General features: G+C 38.3%; 1 protein-coding gene across 4 annotated transcripts in view; it reads left to right on the forward strand.

The window, feature by feature from the left end:
- Positions 1-25,728, forward strand: part of pbx3 (PBX homeobox 3) — a 178,403-nt gene extending 152,675 nt beyond the window's left edge. The window contains exons 5-9 of one of the 4 annotated variants that reach the window (XM_033048721.1): positions 1,923-2,058; positions 16,964-17,129; positions 17,659-17,771; positions 18,813-18,963; positions 24,088-25,728. In XM_033048721.1, the coding sequence (XP_032904612.1) occupies positions 1,923-2,058; positions 16,964-17,129; positions 17,659-17,771; positions 18,813-18,963; positions 24,088-24,092 (571 nt within the window). In that variant the 3' untranslated portion in view covers positions 24,093-25,728. The remainder of the gene's footprint in view (positions 1-1,922; positions 2,059-16,963; positions 17,130-17,658; positions 17,772-18,812; positions 18,964-24,087) is intronic. The other 3 variants (XM_033048720.1, XR_004416626.1, XM_033048722.1) reach the window with 3 other exon arrangements.
- The last annotated feature ends 1,727 nt before the right edge of the window (positions 25,729-27,455 follow it).

A 27,455-nucleotide genomic window follows, 5' to 3' on the forward strand; every position in this document is an offset into this window, starting at 1 on the left:
CTAGTGTTTCCTGATTTGAATTCAGATGCTTCCTCTCAATATGTTTAGCTTTTGAAAGCTAAGATTGGGTTCCATGCAGGCTTTCAGTGTACGATTAAAATTGATGGATGAGCATGCCACTCGGTCAAGAATTGGATAAAATAACCCAAACCTTCTGCTATCAAGAGGATAGAATAGCATGCAGCTGCAGTTAATAAAAGCTTTCCCGTAGATATTTTGTGTATTGAATATAAATTTGACAGATTATAAAATTGGTGCAAGTGTTTTCAACCTTAGCAGAAATGCATGTAATTCACAACATGCTTGCCCACCCATATAGTCCAATCATTTTATGTGTTGATTTTCTGCACATTTAAAATGCCTATGTCAACATTTGGGTCAGAACATATATTATAATTAATAACTAATAAAATATTTTCAGTTCTATTGTTTCAATGTTTTTATTTTCAATACATTTGGGTTTAATTTTATTGAGATTTTATTTGAGTGCAATTCAGTAGGGGAAAAAAAGTGTGGAGTGTATTATTAAAATAAGGTGATTGGAAACAAAAAAACATTCTGTACTTTTGTTCATGAGAATAATGTTGATTTTGCAGTGTACCATTTAATTGATTTTAGAATGAATGTTTTTAACTATGACATTTTTGACTCCACCATATTTCTCTCCGGCAACTTGTTGCTGTTCTGTGACAGTGGGAATATTGGAAGCTTATGACTAAACTTGTGAACCGAGCACGACAATAATGTTATAATTTAAAAAAAACACAAAGTGCCCGAGTAACTCAGCGGGTCAGGCAGTATCCCCAGAGAACATGGACAGGTGACGTTTCCGCGCGAGACCCCTCTTGAAACCATGTTATAGTTGTTATAGTCACCGTTATGAACACCTGCCTTTTAAAAATCTCTGTCACGCTCTACAGCTGAGTTACATGATCTCTGCTGGTTTGTTGTATGTGCATGTTCTCTTAATACAGCAACTTGCACCTGTAGACAGTTAGAGGCTGAAACAAACTGAATAATTTCACTGGCAGCCAGGTCATCAGCAGGTGTGGTAAATTAAAATAATTATAAGCAGTTGGAAAATGCCTTTAGAGAATTTGGATTCCTTTATACAACTTAAATTGAGCAGATGTGCATTTTTTAAATGATTTATTTGAAGGGAACAGTGTGTAAACAAGGAAATAAGAATGGTCACACAAAGGAGAGATGAATGCCACCCTGGGGAGATGCAGTGAGCTGTGCTGGAGTGAGCATTCATTGTAACAGTGCCGAGAAACCAAAAGGGCAGTGCAGTGTGGGGTTAATGCAGTGTTAAGTATCATGGAGAAGGCAGAATTGCCCTCCGTCCGATCTCTCCTGAAGCACTGCAAAATCGATTCTGAAGGGCACCAGAACAAGTCTCTCCACAGGCACATTGCCTCCTTGCCGATGATTCCCACAGAAAAGCAGACTGTGAATATAATTTTAGTACAATATAGATTGAAAGCCAGAACCTTCGTAGCCGGGAACTATGTTGCTTGCACAATTTAAAGAGATAAATTGTAAAGCTGCCTTTGAGGATCTAATCATGTTACATTCATAAAGTGCCTCAATGCAGTTTAATGGTTCTTTTCAGTTCCATATTCAATTATTGGTTGTTCCTTTATTAGCTGGTGTTATTTTTGTATCACTTTTTTTTTGCTCCTTGAGTGAATAATGCAGATTTTATAAACTCGTTTAATATGAGTGTTGATTTTATATTGTGGTTTTTGACGGAAGTGGGGGAAAATGTATTATCCTGCAAATAATGTATTCCAACTTTAATTTGATTCACGATTAATCAATTTACTTACTCAATAAAAGTTGTAAAGATGTCAAATTGAATTGCAATTGCTTAATGTCAAGTCGGAAGGAAATTCAAAATCTATCTTTAATGTTTCCAGACGAAAACGACGTAATTTCAGCAAACAAGCAACAGAGGTCTTGAATGAGTATTTTTACTCGCATCTCAGCAATCCATATCCCAGTGAAGAAGCCAAAGAAGAGCTGGCAAAGAAGTGCAGCATCACAGTATCACAAGTAAGTTGGGCCGCCCACAACTTCTGAATGTATTCCAAAGGAACGTGTTTGCTCAAATTTAAAAATAATGGAAGTATATTGGTGAAGCTGATTTGAAGCCTTTGCTCAGTGTGAATCTTCAAGCTAAGCCAAGACATGAATCAACTATGTAGGCTGATGATTTCTATAAAACCAAAGGATGAGTTGTTACTGCTCCATCTCATTCATTCTCTGATTTTAATATCATAGTTAATTAGCTGAAGAAATAAACAGATGAACAAAATAATGTAAACTTGCAAATGGTACTGAATTAACAGATTTCTTCACATGAGTACATATGAAACACAATATAATTTGAGGTTGCACAGTTAGCTGGCTATTCAAGCAACTCCTGAATTAAACATTTGCAAAGTTTAAAATGGTAATATAGTCTAATTAAACAGAAATTCTTGCTAATATTTTTCGTTTAGTTCCAGATTTTAATTTCATACAGCAACGTATAATCATGCCATTTCTGCCACAAGTACTGCTTCTAGCAATAGTCTCAGAGCTGCTTCTCTTAGGCAAGAAGTGTTGCTGGGCCATGTTGTTATTAGCTAATAATTTATTTTGGCTCCTTGTTTATACTGAAGCATTTAAGGTTCATATTTGTTTTGTGATTCTTTGGTAAGTGAATTTGGGGATTTGACTACAATGGGAATTTAATAATTAGACAAAAGGCCACAAACGGCTGGAGTAAGTCGGCGGGTCAGACAGTGTCTCTGGAGAACATCTATGGGTGACGTTTGGGGTCGGGTCTTGACCCAAAACCGGCCGAGTTACTCCAGCAGTTTGTGTCCTTTTGTGGAAACCAGCATCTGTAATTCCTTGCTTTTAAGAATTGAATTTAACATTTCCTGGAGTGGGAGGTTTTCAAGTGCTGGTATGTCATCAGATTCGAAAGTTCCAGTGAGGATGCATACTTGATGAAAGAAAGTATCCTGACCTTGCTTTTTCTTGCAAAATAATCTCTATTTAATGATTTATCTTTAAATTATACACTGGAATTAAAATAATTTAAAGAAAACCTGATGTTATAGTTCAGGTAATCAGAGGCATCTGAGAAACATGATCTGTGTTCTGACTTGTGAGACTGACCATAGCTCACTTGTGACTTTGTGCTCGTGAGTTACCCAGTCGGCCTTACTTATGGACATATATATCATATTTTACGACTGGCCATGACAGCTACTCTATTTATACCTATCAAGGTGCTTGCTAGGTGTCACGAGTATTGAGTTTGCTTCTAAACTCAGAGTGATAGAATATGTTGGTTAAGGTGACACAAACAGTGATCCTGGACGACTGAGTCTTGCATATCAATATTACAGCTCATAATATATTTATCATAATGTGGCTGAGGGTTAAATGGATTGTGCTTTAACTATTCATGGCTTCTGTTCTATTTTTGACATAATGATCAACTTAACCTCCAGAGGAACTTTCAGAAGCATAATTAGAAACCAGCTTGAGGTTAACTAATTAATTAATATTATTCCAATTGTTTCAACTGAGGTTTGAAAGAATCATCTGTAAAAGATGTACTGAAAAGTTAATTTCTGCTGAGTGAATAAGCCATTTCTATTAAATTTTATTCATTAATCTTGTGTATTTGCTTAATGGAAATGATGTGAAATTGTGTTACATCTTTGGTTTAGTCCATAAGCTACTCTTTTGCAAGGGAGAGTTTTAAAAGCAGAATTAATCTACAATACTACTCTGCTAATAGGAATGCCTGCTGATTGAGTTGTTATTTTCTTCAACTTGATGCTGTTTGCAAATGTTTTGTGTTAGAGCAGAAGTTTCCTGGAAATTAATATTGCTGAAAGGGTAGGCATTAACCTACATTATATACATTTTATAAATCTAAAGTTGACAGTGTTGAAACTTGGAGCTGGTTTCATAAGTGTTTGGGCAAGTAAAAACAAATTTAGTCAATTAACAGCTAAGAATATAACTTTGAACTTCACCCGATTCAAACCGTTTATAAAGGAGAAAAGAACAAATTTGCTCCGACAGCAAAGTGTAAAATTCTTCTTTGTGATTCTTTGGTGAGGAAGCAAATTTAATGAAAGAGACTGCACTAATTTATTAATCTTACTTTTCCTTTCAAAATGATCCCTATTAATTGATGTGTGGATGACTGAATATAGTTGTCTCTGGTTATAATGAAAGCCCTGCATGTGGTGATACTGATTTTTGATAAGCAAAACAAAAAGATATATATTGTTAATTATAACAGAATTCATGATTATGTTGTGTATGTGGAGTAAGTTAGAAAAATATTCTCAATAGAACATGAGGAATAAGACGGCGCAAGCCAGGGTCCTGTGAACAATTAGTAAGATCATCACTTTCCTCCCAAATCCTCATCCATGCATTCCAATGAAATCTAAAAATCTGCCATTCATGGTCTTCAATATTCTCTATGTTTCGTGTAATTTAGTTTAGAAATCAGCGTGGAAACACCCTTCTGCCCTTTGAGTCCACACCGCTCATCGATTACCCATATGCTGATTCTATGTTATCCTATGTTCGCATCCTACACAATTGGGGTAATTTACAGAAGCCAATTAACCTACAAACTTGCACGTCTGTGGAATGTGGGAGGGAAATGGAGCACCTAGAGAAAACACATACGGTCACAGAATGTACAAACTCCACACAGATAGCACCCGTAGTCAGGATCCAACCTGGGTCTCTGGCGCTATGAGGCAGCAGCTCTACCGTTGCTCCACTATGCCTCACAATGATTGGGTATTCATAAAATTCGAAAGACTTTCAGCCCTGCGTGTGAAGAAAGTCCTTCTGACCTCAGTCCAAAAAGTCTGGCTCCTTAACCTGAAGCTGTTGCGTAGTAGTAAAGTTACTGGACTACGGTCCAGAGACAGGGGTTTAGTATTTTTTAAATTTCCTCTCTTTTACCAGAAATGCTTTATATCTGATGTCTTCTACAGAGAAAAATACAAAATTCTTCTGTAATGTCACAGCCATTTTGGCATTCAAGCACTTTGAATGAACCATGCTTACCCTCATTATAGGAACTTCTCTAATATATTTTCACATTTCCTGCTAGCTTACTCAGACATTCAATTTTTCAATATTTTGGTCTACTTTGCTTATTCTAACATTGTCCCAATCCTCAGGCTCAGCACTCCTACTTGTAACATTATAAGCTCTTTTAATCTCATCCTATCCCTAATTACTTCATTTAGCAAAGGGTGAAGTACTTTTCCACTAGAGCTTTAATTTCTTGAGGGAATATAATCTTGCTAAGAATTTTCAATTATTTCTTCCTACTCAGCGCACATTTGTAGAGATTAATTTTTGTGCGCCATTTTTAAAATGCAGTAAAGCTTATTTTTTTGTGGCAGAGTTACATGCAGCCATAGATTCAAATATGCATTTAGTACAATGATGTGGGTCAAATTCCCTCTGTAAGGTGAACGATCAGTGTTTTTTATGTTTAAGATCTTTAATGATTATGTTTTGATTCTCCCATATGAAGGCTTCTTTAATTAAAGGATATTTTTTTTGATGAACAGATAGCCTAAAATGAATATTCTAACTGTTCTCATGCAATTCTTCCTTATACTAACGATTAAAGTAACATAGTGGAAGTGTGAGCAAATGCACCATCGACTAAATTGTGTGCTTCCACAGAAAATTCACATTTGCTGAGGTTTTATACTTACAAATGTAAAACGGGAACATGATTGTAATGGAGATAGTGGGAATGCTTCTCTCAAGTAAGTGATCATAGTGAGAGAGTCCCACAGTGCCCTGCCACTCTAACATGCCAGCTGCGGTTCGTAACACATTATTTGATGGAGAGGCTTGCAAAGGTAAACTGCTTTGGTAAGGGAAAATGAATCTTTAGCCCCATCCATAACTACCATCGTTTTGGTAAAGAGTTGAATTGCAGATGTTGCATTTTATATGCATGCACACTTTACTCGTCTCTGAGACCTGTACCTTGCACCCACCCTTCTGTTTGATGCACTACACACATCTACCTATGTTCGCAATCAGACGTGCAACCCTCCCACCAGTTATGGACTCCTTCTGCGTGTGCATGTAGCCACCTTATGCATGTGCAGATTCACCTAAGCGCACACCTTAGAGTTCTTCAGATTTCAAAACCCAGCTGGTATAGCATTCACAAGGTTCAAATAAACCAACAAACTGTTAAGATTAATGAAAAATCGTAGTACAGACAGATCATTAGAGAACACCAATAAACATTAAAAACCAAAACACTGAACTCCCTCTGTATCACGCACATTATTTATGACTCCCTCACTAATAGAGAAGCTATAAAAGACCCTGTCGATAACAAGCTGTGTGGATGGCTCCCATGTACAGCATGGTAGCTTATCTACAGTAATTACTAATAGAACCACAAAACAGTGCAGAATTTTAGCTGTGTGTTTCTGTTTGCTAGATACTGGATGAGATAAAAGCAACAAAGCTAAAGAATACATTTTTATGAAATGCCCAGTAGTATTTAAACACCTTCTGAAAATTTATTGGGATAAAAGTCACTAAAAAATACAATTTTTTTGTGGAGAAAGCATTAAGCCAACAAAATGTGTCCTTTTTTTTGAAAGTGCAGTAAATATTTATTTTTAAAAATCTTAGCAGGTAACGCAGACATATTTCAAGAAAAATCACTAGCATCTTACACAGTGCCCTTTATTCTTGATCAAATTAGAGACTGACGGCTCAAGTTCAAGGGAGACCTACATCAAGAGTTGCTGCAAACTATCATGTCTGCTGTGTTCTGGCTGCAGATAAACTACCTCATCTGTTCCACAGACATTCAGCCAGTGAGGAAAAATGCTTTCAACAGAACCAGATGAGTGTCTTGCAGTGTCAGAAACAGTGAATATTTATACTACAGGAGACAGTGGAAATAAGAAAATATACAACCTCACTACAGCTCCAGTATAATTTGTTACCGTCTAATTCTATATTTTAACCAACAATTTGCATGTTCTTTTTTTTAAATCCCCTTCTTGAATGCTCAGGCAAATATAAAAAAGTCTATTTTGCTTTTTCGGTGTACTTTTCTTCGATTAGATTCTGTTTAAAATGCATATTAGAATATGGTGGGGATACAGAAGCGTTTGTCAGTGATGGGTTATTTCTCAACACATTTCATCTTCGTACAGGGGATGACTTCATGCACTGATAGTTACTGTCAGCACAAGAGGTCTTTACAGATACAAAATCCGATCCAATACACAATAAAACTACAACGTTAAACAATGTTAATTATAAAAATATAGCATGCACCAGGCAGTGAAGCCTAAACTTGGGGCAGACATGGCAACTGAATTCATTCCAGCTCTGTTCTTATGATTCATGGCATCAGCATTTTCACGAGATTCACTATAATAGTGTGATGATAATATTGCTGCATGAATAATTCATAAGGTCTCGACTAATAATCTAGAGTGAGTGTTTAAGTCCCATCAATTGACTTTGAATTAAGTTTTCAACGATGGTGGTCATGAACATAGAAGACAGAACAGTACAGCACAAGAACAGCCCCTTCGGCCCACTATGTCTGGACTATCATATATCTCCCTGCACATAACCATTATCCCTCCATTCCCTGCATGTGCTTAACCAAAAGTTTCTTAAATGCCACTATGGTATCTGCTTCAACCAGCACCCGTGGCAGTGTGTTTCAGGCACTCATCACCTTCTGTGTAAAAAAAAAAAAACAAATTTGCTGTGCACATCTCCTTTAAAATGTGTCCTCTCACCCTAAATATCATACAAATCCAGCTAATTTATTCATTCCCATGCTGCCCTTGCCCAGTCTGACTCCAGGCCCATTTTCTTGTTAAATGACTCCTAACTGTCCCTTGGAATAGTCTGGAAAATTCAACTGTAGTGGTTCAAGAAAATTATCTGAATACTCTAGTATGTGGCAATAAAACTGACTTTCCAGAAAAGGTGTGTCTTGAGATTGAATTAAGAACAGTACAGCTTTGACAAACCATCATTGCAGGAGTCAGTATCGTGAATATTCCATGTCCTATCTTTCATCGCAAATATACCCGCCTGTAAATCGGGAGACCAGACCAGCACACAAGATTCTGAATGCAATCTCTCCGTGGCCATGACTATACTCATTTAAATCAAAATGCTTTACAAATAAAATAATAAGTTTATTTTCCAATCATTTGTGCACATTTATTGTAGCAGTTGAGAGTTTATACTTAAACAAAGTTGTTTGAATGTAAATGTTGTAGGTTTTGAGGATTTGTTGCAGTCAGACACGTAAGTGTGACCAGAAATTGCTGTAGATGCTGAAGTGATCCAAAGACATCAAGCTAAAACATTTTCATTTCTGTTCATTCTTCCACTGATGCAACCAGACGATGTTTTTATTCCGGCATTTTCTCTCTTAATTTAATATTTTGAGATTTTGTAGTGTTTTGACACAAGTTTAATCATTTTACTTGGATTTTCTGTTACTATGGGCAATTATGAGGCTTAATTAAAAAAATGGCAATGACAAAAAGCTAAAGTCAACCTGCTTTTTCACTGCTAACAACAGTACTGAAGTGCATAGATTAAATCACTCTCAGAGTGTAAAAATATTTGAAAAGAATTGAGCATTTCCAAGTGTTAGTAGAGCCCCATTTGCCTGTATTCCTGAACCTTCTGATCATGAGAGCAATAAATCTAAAAGGAATGGCCACCCTGTTTGATTTGGGGCTTTTAGTTAGTCAGGTTGCATTTGGGTCACTGATGCTTATAAATTGAACAGTTTCACAGGCAAAAGAACAAATAATTTAATGTTACAGAATCGCACTGTACATAAAAGTAGTACCAGACTGCAATGTTGCAGGGCTCTAGACTAATTATCCATAATGCAAATTCAAATCCCATCAACAAAATTTGCATCTGTTTTTTGTAAAAATCTGAAAGTAATCATAAGCTGTCAGTTTGTGATGCATCCTGCTGGTTCACGAATTGTAGCAGAAAACATTCTGCCCGTAACCTGGTCTGACTCCAAGCCAGCACTATCATTAGTTGGATCTTTGGCATTGAAAATCATCCTTAGTTTCTTGCTGTAAACATTCAGTTTAATAATGACTGGGCATTGCAGTGCACTTCTAAGGTTTGGAAGTATATATATATATATATATATATATATATATATATATATATATATTACAATTGAAATTTGGGAACTATAATAGTACAGCTGCTGCTGTATGGTTAGTGCTAGTGACTTTTGCCACTTAAAATATATTTCCAGATTATATTTTGTTGACCACCATTCATGTTTGCTGTGTGATTAATTTGCACGTCCATTTTACCTCAAGGAAGTTTATATGCATGAAAGATTGTAAAGATAGTAATTTGGTCTTTTCAGAAAAGCTTGGCCAGAGACTAGTGTAGTTTTGTGGTTTAGAGATACAGCGTGGACACAGGCCCATCGAGTCCGCGCCGACCAGTATTCCTTGCACACTAACACAATCCTACACACATGAGGGATAATTTACAATTTTTGGAGTGTGGGAGGAAACTGGAGCTCCCGGAGAAAATCCACACGGTCATGGAGAATATACAAACTCCATACAGACAGTACCCGTAGTCAGGATTGAACCTGGGTCTCTGATGCTGTAAGGCAGCACCTTGTGCCATCTAACTCTGAATTGTTGGTAGCTTTGCTCAATCCCTGTAATTCATGTAACAGAGTGTGCACACAACAGCACCCTTCTGAATTGTTCACATTGCCTGAAAATATGCCCACAGTAAGGCACCTGTTCCAGCAGAAAAAATGACTTTGGTTAATTAAAGGCACTGCAGTACCTTATTGTGCTACCCAACGGAGAAGATTAGATAACAACTTTTTTTTTTTTTATAGTGTAGAGTCAGAATTCTGTCAGTTTAGATCAGAAAAATAATCGGTTTTATTCCAAGATTTCTAAAATTTATTTAAGCCAATTTTTAATTTATTTGTAATATAACAGAAGTGCTTGCCACAAGTTGACTCACTGACAACAGCTTCGGGAACTCTGTGTTAAATATACAAAATTGTCATGTGGCTAACAACTTGCCAATGTAATGACAATGCAGGCCAATAGTTTTGTTAACGTTACAGTCATAAAATTGGAACTGTAAGTCAGTTATCTAGAGAGAGATGAAATAAGTTGGTGGTTCAGGCATTGTTATTTACTGAAGTATTTACTTCCAAAGTCATAAATAACACAGAATGAAGCCATTCGGCATATCATGCCTCAACAGGTTTAGAAAGAGATGCCCAAATTAATGTTGTATACAATTCTGCCATATCTCTCTGCTATTATAACTCGTCTATTTAATAAAGTATCACAAAACGTTTTTTAACCACCTATTGACTTGTGGGACCGTCTTTTCAGGGTGTGTAAATGTATACTCCAAGGTCCCATTGCTTCTCCACATCCACTCATTATTGTATAAGCTGTCTGAAAAGCAAAAACTGTCGTTAAAAAAACATTGGAAATAAAAATAGAAAAAGTCATCTGTAACATTAACTCAGTTTTTGTCTCAGCACGGCTACAGTTAGATCCAGCTGCATCTCCGGGGTTCTCTTTTATTTCTTATTTCCACGAAGAGGCGTGTTTTACATCTTGCAGGCGCAAATAGTTGAGGCCAGTTCATTGGCTATGTTTAAGAGGGTTAGATGTGGCCCTTGTGGCTAAAGGGATCAGGGGGTATGGAGAGAAGGCAGGTACAGGATACTGAGTTGGGTGATCAGCCATGATCATATTGAATGGCAGTGCAGGCTCGAAGGACCGAATGGCCTACTACTGCACCTATTTTCTATGTTTCTAAGTATTGTTTTTCCTGCTACGCTGCCATCATTCATTTCTCTGTATCTACATTCCTCCAGATAGATCAGCTATGATCCATCTGCATTATCACCCTATCTTCAATGGCATGGACAACATTTGTTTTACCTGGACAACTTTGGTTTGCTACCCTGCCATTCCTGTGTTCTTTCAACCTCTCCATTTTCTGCAAGTTAAAACCCACTTGTTTTCTCCTTCTTCCAGTTCTGATGACAGATCGTTGATCTGGAACTTTAACTTTCCTTCTATCTTCATAGATGCTGTGTGACCTGCTGAGTATTGCCAAGATTTTCTATTTTTATTGTATATTCTATTATCTTATAACTTTATTGTATATTCTATTATCTTATAAGTTCATGACCCAACACTTCCCAGATTAAATTTGCCATTTTATGTCCAATTGAGCAGATCACCTCCATCTTCCTGAAGTCCAAATCTTTCCTTCTTATTGTTACCGCATAAATCATGCCTACTACATTTGGGTGTAAATCATGAATATCTAATACATAAAATAAGGTACTTCAACGCCCTGTGAGACCTCACTACTAACAGTTTTCCAGTTACAAAAATCGGCATTTGCTGCCACTGAGCTGTTTTTGGATCCAATATGCCATTCTCCCATGGGCTATTTTGATTTTGATCGGCCTGCCATGCGAGAGTTTGTCAGAAAGCTTACTAACATCCACATAAACAACATGAAATACGTTGTACTCATCTATCCCCTTTTTACCCCCACATAAAATCCAGTCAAATCAGTTGGGCACACCCTGCCCTAAGCAAATCCCTTGATTAATCTTTGCCTCTGAAGGCTTCCTGTGCTTTCAAATGAATTCTAATAATTTGCCCATCCATGATCAAAATAACTGGGTTATGCTAGCTTGGTTTAACCCTTCCTCCCTTTTTAAACAATGGTACAGAGTTAGCAAGTCTCCAATTGTCTGGCACACCTCCAGTAGCTGGAGAGGATTGAAAAATGGTAGTCGGAGCTTTGGGCTTGCTGCATCTTCTCCACTGACGTAGTGCTTGAGTTTTCTGGACTTAAATATTTTGTGCCCCATGGCTAAATAACCTAACTCTCTGTCCAGGTCGACACGTGAAGAACACCCACTTAATGTACTGTCAAGTACTTTCCAGTGCTCCCTAGTCATATTTTTATACATTTTGGTTTCACCATGCAGAAATTACAGCAGTATTTATACATAGTCCTCCTCCTCCCCCCCCCCCCCCCCCCCCCCCCCCCCCCCCCCCCCCCCCCCCATTTCAGGGCACCATAATGTTTTGGACACAGCAATGTCATGCAAATTAAAGTAGGTATGTTTAGTATTTTGTTGCATAACCTTTGAATGCAATGAATGCTTGAAGTCTGCGATTCATGGACTTCACCAATTGCTAGGTGTCTTCTCTGGTGATGCTCTGCCAGGCCTGAATTGCAGCCATCTTTAGCTTATACTTGTTTTGGGGGCTAGTCCCCTTCAGTTTTCTCTTCAGCATTTAAAAGGAATGATCAATTGAGTTCAAATCGGGTGATTGACTTGGCCACTCAAGAATTGACAGTCTTTTAGCTTTGAAAAACTCTTTTGCTCCTTTAGCAGTATATTTGGGATCATTGTCTCGCTGTAGAATGAACCGCCGGCCAATGAGCTTTGAGGCATTTGTTTGAACTTGAGCAGATAGGACGTGTCTATACACTTCAGAATTCATATGCCACTACCATCAGCAGTTGTATCATCAATGAAGATAAATGGGCCAGTACCTTCAACAGCCATACTTGCCAGGCCATAACACCCCCACCACCGTGTTTCATAGATGAGGTGGTATACTTTGGATCTTGGACAGTTTCTTCTCTCCTCCATACTTTGCTCTTGCCATCACTCTGATATATTAATCGTCGTCTCATCTGACAATTTTCCAGAATTGTGGTTGCTCTTTTAAGTACTTCTTGGCAAACTGTAACGTGGCCATCTTTTTCTTGCAGTTAACCAGTGGTTTGCATCTTGTAGTGTAGTCTCTGTATTTCTGTTCATGAAGTCTTCTGCGGACAGTGGTCATTGACAAATCCACACCTGACTCCTGAAGAGTGTTTCTGATCCGTCGGACAGGTGTTTGGGGATTTTTCTTTCTAATAGAGAGAATTCTTATGTATTCAGCTGTGGATGTCTTCCTTGGCCTGCCAGTCCCTTTGCGATTAGTAAGCTCACCAGTGCTCTCTTTCTTCTTAATGATGTTCCAAACAGTTGATTTTGGTAAGCTTAAGGTTTGGCTGATGTCTCTGACAGTTTTATTCTTGTTTCTCAGTCTCATACTGGCTTCTTTGACTTTCATTGGCACAACTTTAGTCCTCATGTTGATAAGCAGCAATAAAAGTTTCCAAAGGTGATGGAAAGACTGGAGGAAATACTAGGTGCTGAGAGCTCTCTTATACCTGCATTAAGGAGGCATTTAAACACACCTGAGCAATTACAAATGCCTGTGAAACCATGTGTCCCAAACCTTATGATGCTCTGAAATGGGGGGACTATGTATAAACACAGTTGTAATTTCTACTTGGTGAAACCAAAATGTATAAAAATACCCTGTAATAAAATCTGACAATGTGCACTTTAACCACATGTGATTTTTTTCTATTACAAATCTCAAATAGTGGAATACAGAGGCAAATAAATAAATGATGGGTCTTTATGGAGGGTATTGTAGTTGGGAAAGTAACTGGCAAATTCTCCAAGTAAAACCTCTTGTAATCATCTAAGCAGTTAGGTGGCCGTATCTCTGTAAATTTATTTTGTTTTCTGTTCCTATGATTGTAAATTTAGAGTATTGCAATGCCAAATCAGACTAAAATTTCATACCTAAAAATTCAAAATCGTAATATTACCATATTTCCATATTTACATGTACAATAAAGTAAGTTAGTTACTGCAATAGGATCCCATTTAAAGCCCGTAATTCCAGTTAAAACTCACATTAATAGCACAAGCAAACAGCTAATTCTTTAATTTTGACAGCATCAAAAACCTGCAAGATATTTACAGTAATTTGTTATGTAGGCTCTGACAATTATTATTCCATATTCTAATCAGTAAGCTGTCTGTGGAAATTTGGCTCGTATCTACTTTGATAGTCTAAAATTGTACACCATTGATGCCAAAGTCTGATGAATGTTTTGAGGCAGAAATGGGCAGACATCGGTATAATATAACAATTACCATGGGAGCAATAGTAAAAACATGACCTGTTACAGGCAAACTGATAGGGTTTCCTCCATCCTGACAGTTTATTGATTGTTTGATTTCCACTTATCATATTCTTCCAGACAAATACAACCTGGATTTTAAAAGTCTGAGTTTTCTTTTGTTTCAAAATATTTGAAGAGAGTCCTCATGGTGTGTGGTTGGTGTTCCAGCAGTTTTCTCTGTAGTTATGAGGCAAAAAAAATCAGATGATTGTCCTCCCTTTCATTGCTCCAATTAAACCTTGCTTGTTAGTTAACCTCAAGGTAAGCTCATCAAACAACTGATGTCAAGGAAACACTGCCCACAGTGGTTTGTATGAGTGGTCATTAATTTTAATTGCCTTGATATTAAAGATTAAGAAGCACAGCGACTGGAGTGCTACAAAGGATCTGATGGCGTGCAAAGTCCCTCCTCGTATTTTAGATTGTGCTAAAGATATAAAATTTTAGTGCACAGTCTGGAATTTATTGCACATTGTGAATGGTTGCTGTTTCTTTTTTATCATTGTGCATCTGTGACTGTTTGCACAATACAGATACTTTAGTTATAAATAGTCGATTACTGTTAATATGATTACCACAATAATTATGATAGATTTATGGCAGAATGGCTATGCTCTTATAGATTGTATAGAATGTTTCCGGGTAATTATCTGTTGACTGCCTGGTAGCTTGTGATATGGCGTCAAAGGTAAATAGCATCACATTCATTCTATCTTGGTTATATTGTGTTTTTTTTACTTGCCGGTTTTAAAATGGTTCTGCAATAATCATTTGAAAATAGAATGGAGCACAACTCTGGCGGTATATGTTCTCAAGAGCTCCGATAATTCCACCTACCTCTGTGCTTCTATTTTGAATCATGTTGTTATGGGATGTCTCCATTGCGAAGGAGAAACAGAGAAAAATCAGAGAGAGTTATTTTCTGATTAGTCTTGCGAGACTTCTAGTTTTTGGTTCTGTGAGGCTTTATTTTGGGTCGAAACGTAAGCTTTGCCGTAAGCGACCCAAGAGAATGGAGAGGTAAGGGAGGAGAAATTGAAAAAATACAGAGACAAAGAAATGACAAAAAAGAACATCACATTACAATGGCTGTTCGCTCTGATTGCAAAATTATCTGCATTTAAAATTTAATCTGTACATTGCACAAACTGATAAAATACTGGGCCAAACATTGGAACTGTACTTATTTTTCTTTCTGTGAATGTTATTAAGTAATTTTTCCAAATCAGCAAAAGATCATTTCAAATTCCCTCACTACATGAAAGAAATATAAACAGCATAACGTTTAAGCCCTAATTAGAATTTGGCATAAGGTGTATACCCAGAACCCTATTGGGAAAATAGCACTTAAAAAAAAAAAATTTAACGTTTAAAAATAGTTTGATTTGTGTGATTTCCTTAAGCTCGGCTCTGAATTTGAGAAATTATCTGAATCCATGGTGAATGTGGCTGCCATGAAGCTGGTAATCTTTCTACATTTGTGCGCTTTTTCTTTGTGCACTCTTTTCATTCAGACATTCTATTTAAAACGCAGAAATTAACGACCGTATTAAAATAAAATTTTAGGTGAACTCATCCATATGCAGATTACCAGTGAAAAATAAACCTGCTTGTCATGCTTGCATTACAAAGGATTTTAATATATTTTTTCAATGTCATTTACACAGCTATAACCTTTAACTCAAGCCATGAGATAGAAATCTAACACCATAAAGACAATTTACCCCCCTGTTCTTCCCATAGGTCAGCGGCTCACTTTCAGTAATGATTGCAGAAATATTCCATTAACAACTGTAGTAAGATAAAATATTTTACACCAAGTAGAGAAAATACCATTGAGGAGATTAACCAGCATGTGAGTGCACATTAAGGTCTATAATCTATCTCAGGAGTTTACATGAAGTTTCTCAATCATTCAGACTTAGTTCGAGCAGTTTATAACATCATCTCATCTGACTGCGTTACTGCCCTCTGATTCTTTCACCGGTACTTGCAGTTAAACTGTGTTTTGTAAAGTGCGGTGAATAATATTTAACGTCCACTCCATTCGTTCAGAACACACTGCAAATGTAATTGCTCTCTAGCCATGTTTTGTCCTTTGAAAATAATAATGCAGCATCATCCCAGTTTTGCCCCCTTTGGCCAAAGTACAAATGATTACTAACCAATTTATAAGGATCCCTGCGCAGGTTAATGGACACAGATTAGCCCAGGCAACAGAGATCCTGATCTTACTGTGTTCAAAGGGAGAATGCAGAACACTGGTTCATTTATTATTGATTTACATCCCTCTATTCATATTCATCTAACTGAACATGATTTAAATTGTAGCACTGCCAGGTTGTTCCAGACCAGAAACAAAGAACAATGGCATTTCCAGGCCTTCTCATCTTACCACTTCTCAAAGAAAAGAATGCAATTTTTATCCAGCGCAGTAACAATTTTTGATTGGCAGCTGGTATTTAATGCACCAACAATTACTTCTTTATTATTAATGTTTTGGCGTGTTTTTTTTTCCTTCCCAATGTAATCACATCGGTAAACTTGAAGATGCATGTTGTGGTAGATGTTTAAACCCTTGAGTATCTGTTCTGCCGAGAGACAGACAGATTCATGTCATGCTCCAATTCCTAATAACTTGCAACCTATCCTTGATTATTGCTTAATTAGTCGAGATACCCATTGGAAAAAGTTAGATATTGCAATTGTGATTGAGCCAGGCGTGATATGAATAGTAAGAATACCTGTGTGTACCCGGCACTGCTTTTCACACGTGGTTCTCTCCTTTCCTCAGGTATCAAACTGGTTTGGCAATAAACGAATCAGGTACAAGAAGAATATTGGAAAGTTTCAAGAAGAAGCCAACCTATACGCTGCAAAAACCGCTGTAAATGCTGCTCATGCTGTTGCAGCTGCCGTGCAAAACAGCCAGGCAAACTCTCCCACTACACCCACGTCCGGTAAGTGGAAAGGTTCATGACACTGTCCAACATTTAGCTCTTTTTGGTTTGCCATAAGGCAGCATAATGTTATCAGAACAAGTGCTTCTTTAAGAAATGGACTCTGAAAATTGCAATACAGTTTATGCAAAAATCAACCATGTTGTAAGCCCCAGCTGTAGAGATATAAATTAAACCAATTTGCTGTCATTCTGAAAGCAAGAATTTGCCATTTCCCAATAAGGTAAGTTCCTGACGTCTCCTTCGTGTGTCTCGAACTAAAGCCAACAACTGCACTTCAGAATTCACCGCTTTGGGCTTTGCAGGTCATTACTTGACAGAATAGAGATCTTTTTAAAAAGAATCGCCTCATTCTATAAGAATCTGGACAATTTTCTTAATGCTTTTCATGTGATGGAAAGGCTGCTGTTTCTTTTCTGTCTTGTTTCTTTTTATTTCTGTTTCTCTCTTGTGTGCTCTTTCTTTTGAGAACTTTGGGGAGAGATTTAAAGCCCTCTGTGATTCAGGTGCCTGACTCTTTCCTTTCCAGGTTCCTCTGGTTCTTTTAACCTACCAAATTCTGGGGACATGTTCATGAACATGCAGAATCTGAATGGGGATTCTTACCAAGGGGCCCAAGTCGGAGCCAATGTGCAATCACAGGTAGGAAGAATGCCCAGTGCCAGGGCCTAGGAAGCAGGGTAGGGCCTAGACAGTAAAACTGCCTTACTCTGACCTATAGCCCTGTAGATATTCTGTACCTAAAGTACAGATTAATTAAATTATCCATTCGCTGCTTTGATATTATCATTATTGTTTTGAGTCCGTTATTTGTGATGTTCCATGTCTGATTTTTCAAACTATGTGAATGCAGTCGGCTCTGGCTTGAGCTATCCAGGGTGGGTGGAAAATTGGGGAATTTGGTGACTGGTGTAAGCTTCTGCCATATTCATTCACAACTTTCCTCTCATTATTTTCATGCCTTATGTTTTTTTAAATCCTGTTCCTTTCTTTCAAGATGAGAATTGTTCTTTGGGCCAGGTGACTTTTGTCCACGGAAATATCACACTCTCTCTGAAATCAATAATTATTTGGAAAGTGTTGAGGTTTTCCCCCCTTTTTGTCCACTTAAATAGAGAGAAAGGCAGCATTCCAAATACAATATGACTTTTTTTTAAATAAGTTAAAATGCTACTGATGTGGTACTTAGGTAAATGACATGAGGTGAGTCGAGTACCAATATTTGAATAACATATTTATAGAAGTGGTTGGCTGTATTACAAGCAAACAGTGTAGTTTTTCACTGTTTGTCATCCTCAATGTAATCATTTCTGTAAAAAGTGTCAGTAAATGGCTGCAGTTCTTGTTAAGGGTGATCCATTAAATTGTTACTGACAGACAGCATGCTGACTGGCTGCAGACAGCCTTTGCCTGTAATTTATTTATTGGGTGCAAAGAAAATTCTAGAAACCCTATGGCAAGATTTGCAGAATTCAGTGTAAGCTTAGCCTGACGTCTTTCAAAAAACAAATATTAACACGCTGGGTGCCAGCTTAAAATTAAAAACAAAATGATAAATCTTACCAAAATGCAAGCAGGACGGCAAGTTTACGCATCTCAGACTCCTCTATCATTCCCTGTAAGCAGAGGACAGCTCTTTCACATCAGGTCTGACATGTCCCTTTCTGTTTGTTTTTGCTTCAGGTGGATTCCCTGCGTCATGTTATCAATCAGACGGGCGGATACAGTGATGGTCTTGGAGGGAATTCACTGTACAGTCCACACAGTTTGAGCGTAAGGAACACTTTTATTTCTGTGTCCATAGAAGAAAAAGAAAAACTAAAGCCTTGCCAGTGTAAGCCATTATAGTTTCTTAATTCAGCTTTTGATGGCAGAGAGGGTTACATTATCCAGAGAGAACAAAGCACCATACGTTCCTTAAAGGAATGCTTATGTAAAGAATTTATAGTTATTTAAGAAAATTAGTTCTTTTTAAAACTAGCAATGCACTGTTGATAAAATAGAGGTAAAGATGGAAATCTTTTGTCCTATTACATTAAATCCAATGTAAAATACTTCACTGTGTTGGATATATCATTGCCAAAATACTGTGGTTGGAAGATGGAATGTAAAATTGTCCTTGCCTGCAGCATTTTGAAGTCATGAATTCCATCTTCGTTGATGAGGCTTGATAAGGTGTCATATGATAGTGTAGTGCATTATACCACTCTGGTATGGTATGGACATTGAGATTTTTTATTATTTTTTAAACGGAGGGATATAGTTTGACAGCTGTCCCTGCAGGACCCTATTAATATATACAACATCATCTCTCCAAAATTAGATTACATTTGGATTACATTTACACAGCAAGGATCATAACATAAGCATACTTAACTAATCTCCAAAATTTGGATAACGATGACTAAATTATTCTTTTATCATTGTCCTCACGGTTAATTGTGTTGCCTTCGTGGTGTTATAGGAAACTATTATTTTCTAAATATAGACACTCTAGAGGCAATACAGTATATTTGCCAATAAGCCTACGGATCTGGCAAAATCCAAAGGTGCAAGTTGAACTGTACATGTTTAATTTGGAAATACTGATGTAAAGGATATTTCCCAAGAGGAAAATATAACCACACGTTAATATACACAATGTCTACATGGATGGGTAATAGATTGCAACCCACTTCATACATTGATGAATAAAAATATATATATTGACAGCATGCATGACTGGTGTAGGTTATACTTTTATAATAATGCAGACGGATTGCTTTGGAAATTAGCCACATTGTAAATAAACCGTTATTAGCATACGCTAACCTTTTTTTGCTGCTGATGTTTGGCGATGGGAGGCTCGAGCAAAGGCTAGTCTTCGCCGCAAGCACTCAAAGTCAATGTGGCTCACATTGGCCCCTACAGAAAGGGCTGCCCCGTCACTTCCACTCAATGTTCCTCAACTCACGAGGCCTGCACCTTCCCTCTTCCTGACTGACATAAAAATATGTAGCGACAAGCTGTCTGCCACAGCAGAAATTTGATCAGACATTGATTTCAGCAATTGCCTCTACAGGCCAAGACATCAGGAGAACTCATTTCCCGTATCTCTCATTCCTGATGCAAATGCAAAGAGTACCAGTGGTTTATGTAGGAATTCGGTGGTGTCATCAAGTTCAAAATTCATGTTTAATTTACTGTTAATGAGATCAACAAAGCAGTCTCCTGCACAAGGACAAGAGATGTCCATCTTCTTCTGGTTACTCCTGCTGCTGGCAAACTGAATGTGTACACTTTGAAATGAGGGCTTGAAGCAAAGTGAATAATATTTGTCAACAGTAATTGGCACCCTGTATGTGCCAACTTACATTGTAACTTGTTGGTTGAGCAGTGAACAGTCAATAAAAATAGGAAGGTGCGTTTCAAATTGTATGATTAAAAGGCACAGTGGCACAGCGGTAGAGTTGCTGCCTCACAGTGCTAGGGAGACCTGGGTTTGATCCTGACCTCGGGTGCTATCTGCGTGGAGTTTGTACGTTCTCCCTGGAACCGCATGAGATTTCACCGGGTGGTCCGGGTTCCTCCCACATCCCAAAGACAAGGTTAATTGACTTCTGCAAATTGTCTCTAGTGTGCAGGATAGAACTAGTCTTGGTGGGCTGAAGGGCCTGTCTGCACGAGAAACAAATTCACGGCCCCTTTCCAAATGAAACCATATAACATGTCCCTTAGCTGCAGGAGTTTTGTGAGATGGCACCTTGCATTCCCACCAAACCATGACCTCTTCTGTTGCAAACATGCCATAATATTGCTTCCTTCCTTATTTCTGGCCCTCCATCTTGCTCTGCCTGGAGATCGGCTTTTAAATGATATAAACTACAATATATTTGGGATTTAAAATTATCTTTTTGTTTTTGTTTTGAAGGAAGTAAATCTTCACCCCCATTCAAAACTCTCAAAGAGTCTGTTGGGTTGTTTATTTGGTTTTAATTACGACACTAGATTTTTGAACGGTGATTGATTGTGCATTGTTGGAGTAACAAGGCACCTTGTGAAGGCTGTAATTTCAGTTGCAGCAATGGGTTTGTGGCATTTGACCAGGAACTTGCTCACAACTCAAAGGACTGAATCCAGTCGGTAGAGATTTAGATTTGTAGCTTCTGTTTGCCAAGAAAAACATTCAGTTATCGGGTGTTCACTAAGCGGAGTGGAATGGATCATCAATTTGTGCAAAGCAGATTAGCTTGGTTTCATTTGCAAGAGGCTGCTTTTAATATTTGCCTTGTTTCTGCCAGCTCCCCTCATGTCAGCAGAAATCATTCCCTGTTTGATGCCATGTAGGATCGGTTTGATCTGTCCGAGCCTGCAGGAGTTAAATCTAGAGCCATGCCTGGATTAATGATTCACAATCTTGGGGGAAATTTTATTTTAAAAACAGGGCATTCTGAGTAGTGTTCTTTCTTAAATCTAAATAATGTTGTCTGCACAGAATGTGAGCGCTTTTCAGGAGATTGAGTCTGACAGCAGTTATAATCAGTGCTTGAATTTAATACTGGCTGCCCAGCAGATTGCTCATGGATTTTTCAGTTTTGCTAGTCAGTATTCTAAACACTAGCAAGATTTTCCTAATGAGCTCCACAGAACAGTGCCTCAGCTTCCCAGGATTCACCTTTCATTTTGTCACCCCAATCATCCGGCTGGCTTTGATTCTGATCGCTTACGCTAGTGGAAGAAGAAATTTGCTAGTGACAGTCATAGCCACTAGCAACATTCGGCTGTCTCTAGCCCTGCAAAGTAGATCTCATTCTGTGTCTAATAAATTGTTCCTTCTTGTGACAAATTTGCATTATATACATTTTGTGTGTCTAGATTATGTGTAGTATGTTTTAAGGGGATCAAGAAGAGACGGTGGAAAATGGAGAGAGAGTGTGGAATAGAATTGAAAGATGCTCTTGGTAATTCTGAATTTGTGTGAGGCACCAGAGAAGTAACTGATTGCAGGTTTGATGAATGTTCATACCCACTTAGTCAATAGGTAAAATCACTGTGGCCTCCTGACTGCAGGAGCTGCACAGAGAGTAGTGTGGACCAAGAGAAAATTAAAATGTTAGAAAAATGAGCATTCAATTTGAAATTGATGTGTTTCACCGATGGAATCCACACTAATGGATGCAGACAGTATGCCGCAGTTGTACCCAGAGCACCTCCACTGAACTCTTGCCTTGACAGCTAGTTCAACTCTTTCACCTCTGGCCACACCAGCCCAAACACAGTTGTTTCTTGAATTATTATCTATGTGATATAATATATTTCTTCCACTCATGACGCTATGTTAATCTCATGTCACTCTTCCAGTGCTGCCTAATCATTGTGGCAGAGAGATCCAGGTTAGATCACTCTGGTTTCCGTGTCAGTCCTATCAAATAACGCGACCCCGAGATTGAGAACTGTGGCCACAGAAATATGAAAAGGTGCATGCTGCTTGTTAGATCAGCTGTAGTATCACAGTGACCCGCTGTGCCCAGGAATCCACAGGATGAATTCCCAATAACTACAGAGCTAACGAGTGCCAGGAGTTTATAAGCTTGAGGCACCCAAGAAGAAGCTGAATAAACAGAAGGTCCTGGGCATCGCCTGCTTGAAGTCGAAAGCTGGGCATTGCATAGGTGAAGACAAGGTGCACAATGAGGGAGTGGGGGGAGGGGTAGGCAAGTTGCTAGTGGAGGGTTTGAATAGACAGGGGGCCGTGGATCAGATGCTGAGTACAGGTGAAGCATTGGAGGATGAAGGAAGGGTTTTCCCAGATATGCCGTCACCAGAGTGTTTGGAGGATATCACCTAGCAGTGCTCTACTCGACCCTACCGGTACAGAATGCATCCTGGCATGAGGCAATTAAAATAAGAAGCTAAAAATAGGGGAATTTAGTCAAACATTTAATTTAAAATTTGTATTTTATTTTCTCTCCTTTGCATTCACTTTGCGCTGTTCAGAGGAGGGCAGGCAGCCTAAGTTTGTGGCAAACCTTAAGCCAGCTGACTGACGCACAAGGTGACTTGCACCCCCCTCTCCTCCTTCCATTCTAACCACTGTCATAGTGCCAGGGATGAAGCTGGCACATACCTACGCGCGTGGGTCAGGGTAGGAGCTTCACCTCATGGCAATCCTTGCCTGCTGCTCCCTGAAAAAATGCTTCACCGTGCTATGGGTTTGCAGGAAATTACTTACAGTATTGATTGGGGATTACTAAAGTTCTGTTAAAATGCTTATTAAAAGATTTGCTTTTGGGTTGCCACCACTGAAAATTTTATCTGCATAAATCCAACTTGGAAGGTGATTCTTTCTCATTCAAAGTTGCCTCGTGGGGCAACCTTTGTCTTTAACATGATTTGAGTGGTTAAAACAATATATTTTCAGTTTATTAAAGAAATGTTTGCTAATGAAGTTTTTTTAGATTTCAGCTCGTTCTAATGGAAGAGAATTTTCAGCTGTCATAGAGTCATACAGCGTGGAAACAGGGCCTTCGGCCCAACTTGCTCACACCGGCCAACATGTCCCAGCTACACTGGGACATGTTGGCTGTTTAGCGCATATACCTCTAAACGTGTCCTGTCCATGTACCTGTCTAACTGTTTCTTAAATGTTGGGATAAATGTTTCTTAAATGTTGGCTAAAACTACCTCCTCCGGCAGCTCATTCCACCACCCTTTGTGTGAAATCCTCGATTGACGTATTCTGGGCAAGAGACTCTGAATCTACCTGGTCTATTCCTCTCATGATTTTATACACTCCTAGATCATTGTTGCATTGACTCAAGATCATTGTTGCATTGCTTTATACAGGTTTACATAAAAATATGCATATTATCGTCTACTAATTTTTGTTATCCTAGATAGATTTAAAAATGAAATTACAAAGAGAATGTGTTCTTGTACGTCACAGATTTTTACCTGCAGGACACTTTGTGTTTTCTAGGCTAATGGAGGATGGCAAGATGCAACCACTCCATCTTCTGTGACTTCACCAACAGAAGGACCTGGAAGTGTGCACTCTGATACCTCTAACTGATCTCCTAGCAACATCCATTCCCTGAGCCAATAGGCCTTGATTAGCACTGACCAGTAGGAGAAGAAAAGTGAATTTTCTGTAACCCAGTCACCTGCTGCTTTACTGTAAAACCCTGCTCTTTAGTGAAAACAAACTTACAATTCATATCCTTGAAGAGGAACAGATTGGTTCCCTTTGGATTTCTACATTTATTGTGTTAAGTTACAGCACAGTCTTGCCTTAGTCAGTTGTTGAGACAAAGAACTAAATAGATCCAGTGTTTTCAGACTTTAAAAAAAGGAACAAAAAAAGTTAATTTGTAATGGAAATTCACAAAGGGTGAAAGCATGGATTGAAGATTTATATGTGTAAGATGTTACTGTGAAGCATCTTGACCTTTTGAGGTATGAATGCATGTTTCAAATTGACTGCAATACACAAGAATGCTGGTGCCGAGGCAGACAGTCATAAATTAACTAAGTTAGCAAAGCTAAACTCTTGCTGCTGCTTAAAACTATTTTAGCAAGATATCTGGAATTGATAGCTTGCTTAGAACAACGAAGCGTTACATGATATCAGAATCTTGATCAAATTTCTTTTATTACAACTGTACAACTAGAATAAAGACTCATTTGGAAGGATTGGTTGAGCAGTTTTATTACCCATGTATAAATAACCAGAGGGTTGCCAAGAACTGATATTGTTTTTGTTCTCAGACTTGTTATTACGGAGTGCTATTTACAATTGTTCCTTTTTTAACACACTAACTCAATGCCAGCCTTCGTAAGTCTTTGCTTCTAAATTTATGTCCTGAAGCCTGGGTTTTACAGTACGAGATGGGTGCAGCATTCATACTTTTTTCAGATTTGCTATTTCAACCTATCTATGGCAGGAAATGGCACCGTTCACATGGAGTGTTGTAAATAATGTAGGTAAAGAGTATTTATACATCTCACCAATCAAGACACAGCTTTATTACCTCATGCAAACTCATATGAACCGATAGAATTTCAACATGTTCTGTAGCTTAGAGTGCTCACTTACTACCTCTGAACAATATTCACACAGTAGTTTGTCTGTCTTACTTTTTTTTTGCATCTTGTAATTAACTTTTGATTTCCTTTCATGTAATCTAATGTACATTGTATCTTTTAAGAAATCAGGGTTGCTCTAGCAACTGCTTTTAAAAGGATAATCCTAAAGTGAAAAGTTTGGTTATCATCTTAATACAAACAGTACAACTGTTGTAAATACTGAAGATCATTTTGAATGTTGGTCATGTCATTACTAAACCACGCAAAAAAAAGTTGTAATGCATACAAAATTCAGTATTCAGTACTGTATATTTCACCCTGTGTAACGGGGGCCCCCCTCCTTTCTCCCTTTTTTGTATTGTATGCAATTCTGAAACTGATTTGAGTCATGGAAATAATTTGTGGCAGTGATATAATGTATTAAAACGTTTCGTGTTACTTTCTGACTGGACTACACCCTGGATTGAGAAGTCTTCCTTGTGGTAGTTAAATGTAGTTGAAATCTTAAATAAAACTTTTTGCTTTCATGATGCAACAACCTCGTGGTCTTCATTTGAGCTTCCAGCGGAAAGAAAATGGGCCCCTTTGAGAGAGAGGTTTCCAGCTAAAGTGTGGAAACCTGCTGGGGGTCTTGAACATGGATTGCTGTGAATTCAACTATGTAATAAAATTATTTCACTGTACCTAGGCATAAAGTACCATCATACCATTACCCAGAAAAGACGGAGTTAGGTGGTGAATGAGGTAGGCTGTTGTTGAACGGCCAGTGTGACTGAAGGAAGGGAAGCTCATTGTGATAAAAAGTTGCACATATTCAGTAATAACTTGTGGTTAGCGATACAGGAATTAATAGGCAAATAAAACAATTCATACTCCATGGTCTGAAGAAGGGTCTCGACCTGAAACGTCACCTGTTCCTTTTCTCCAGAGATGCTGCCTGACCCGCTGAGTTACTCCAGCATTTTTGTCTAAATTCATACCCTAAATCTGGCCTCATTTTAACTGCCTGGTGTAGGCTGTCACTTGCACCAAATAAGACCGCTAGTGCATTCGCAACTTGTGCACCGGTGGGAATCTTGTGTAGTCAGTAATGATTTAATGTACATTCTGAATCATCTAATGGCTGCTTACTAAACTAGCTGCTCTCATTCATGAAGATTCATGTGAAATGGAACCAATTATTCTGGACCATAAACGATGTGACATTATTTCAAGCTCTGAAGGTAGCATTACACATATCTGAGGGTGCCTTTTATCAAGATCCTTATAAACATAATTAGGAGCAGGAGTAGGCCAGATGGCCTGTCAAAGCTGCCCCACCATTCAATAAGGTCATGGCCGATCCAATATTGGTCTTCATTTTCCTGCCTGCCCCGCATAACTCTTGACTGCCCTCTAATTCTAAGATATATCTCCCTTGAATGGATTCAATCACAGCCCCTTTGAGGTTGGGAATTCCTAAAGTACATGAAAGTCATGATAGCGGAAATTTGGCCTCACGTCTGTATCACATGGGAAAACTCTTATTGGAAACTTCCCCCAAGGCTTAGATTCTGCACTAGGGGAAATCTTCCCCTGTCTATCCCTCTTGGAATCTCTTTTGTTTCAATGAGATTACCCGATAGGCCCAAACCTGCTCAAACTTTCCTTTTAAGATCACCCCTTCATTGCTAGAAGCAACCGTGAATCCCTGAACTGCCTCAAATTATATCTCTGATAAAAATGAGAACAAAATCATACATGGTGCTCCAGATATACTCTCCAATGCCCTGTGAAGTCGCAACAAGATTTATGTACTTTAGTCCTCTATCCCCTTGCAGTAAAGGTCAACAATCCATCTGGCTTCCCAATTGCTTGATCTGCGTGAGAGTTTGCTTTGCTTCACATAAAGGACACTTAAATCTCTCTGTACAGCAGCATTTGTAGTCGATCTTAATTTGAACAACAGTTATCCTTCCTAACAAAGTGGATTATCTCACATAATGCTCCATCTGCTAAATGGTTGCCTATTCATTTAACCTATCTATATCCCACTGGTGTCAAATCAAATTGCTCCCTACGTCATCTAGAATGTAGAAGCAAAGAACTGCAGATGCTGGTTTATACCAAAGATAGATGCAAAGTGCTGGAGTAACTCAGTGGGTCAGGCAGCATCTAGAGGAAAAGGATAGGTGACCTTTTTTGGATCGGACCACTTCTTCAGACTGAAAGTGGGGTCCCAACCTGAAACGTCACCTGTCCTTTTTCTCCGGAGATGCTGCC

This window comes from Amblyraja radiata, chromosome 32 (assembly GCF_010909765.2).
Source record: "Amblyraja radiata isolate CabotCenter1 chromosome 32, sAmbRad1.1.pri, whole genome shotgun sequence".
NCBI classification, from domain to species: Eukaryota; Metazoa; Chordata; class Chondrichthyes; order Rajiformes; family Rajidae; genus Amblyraja; species Amblyraja radiata.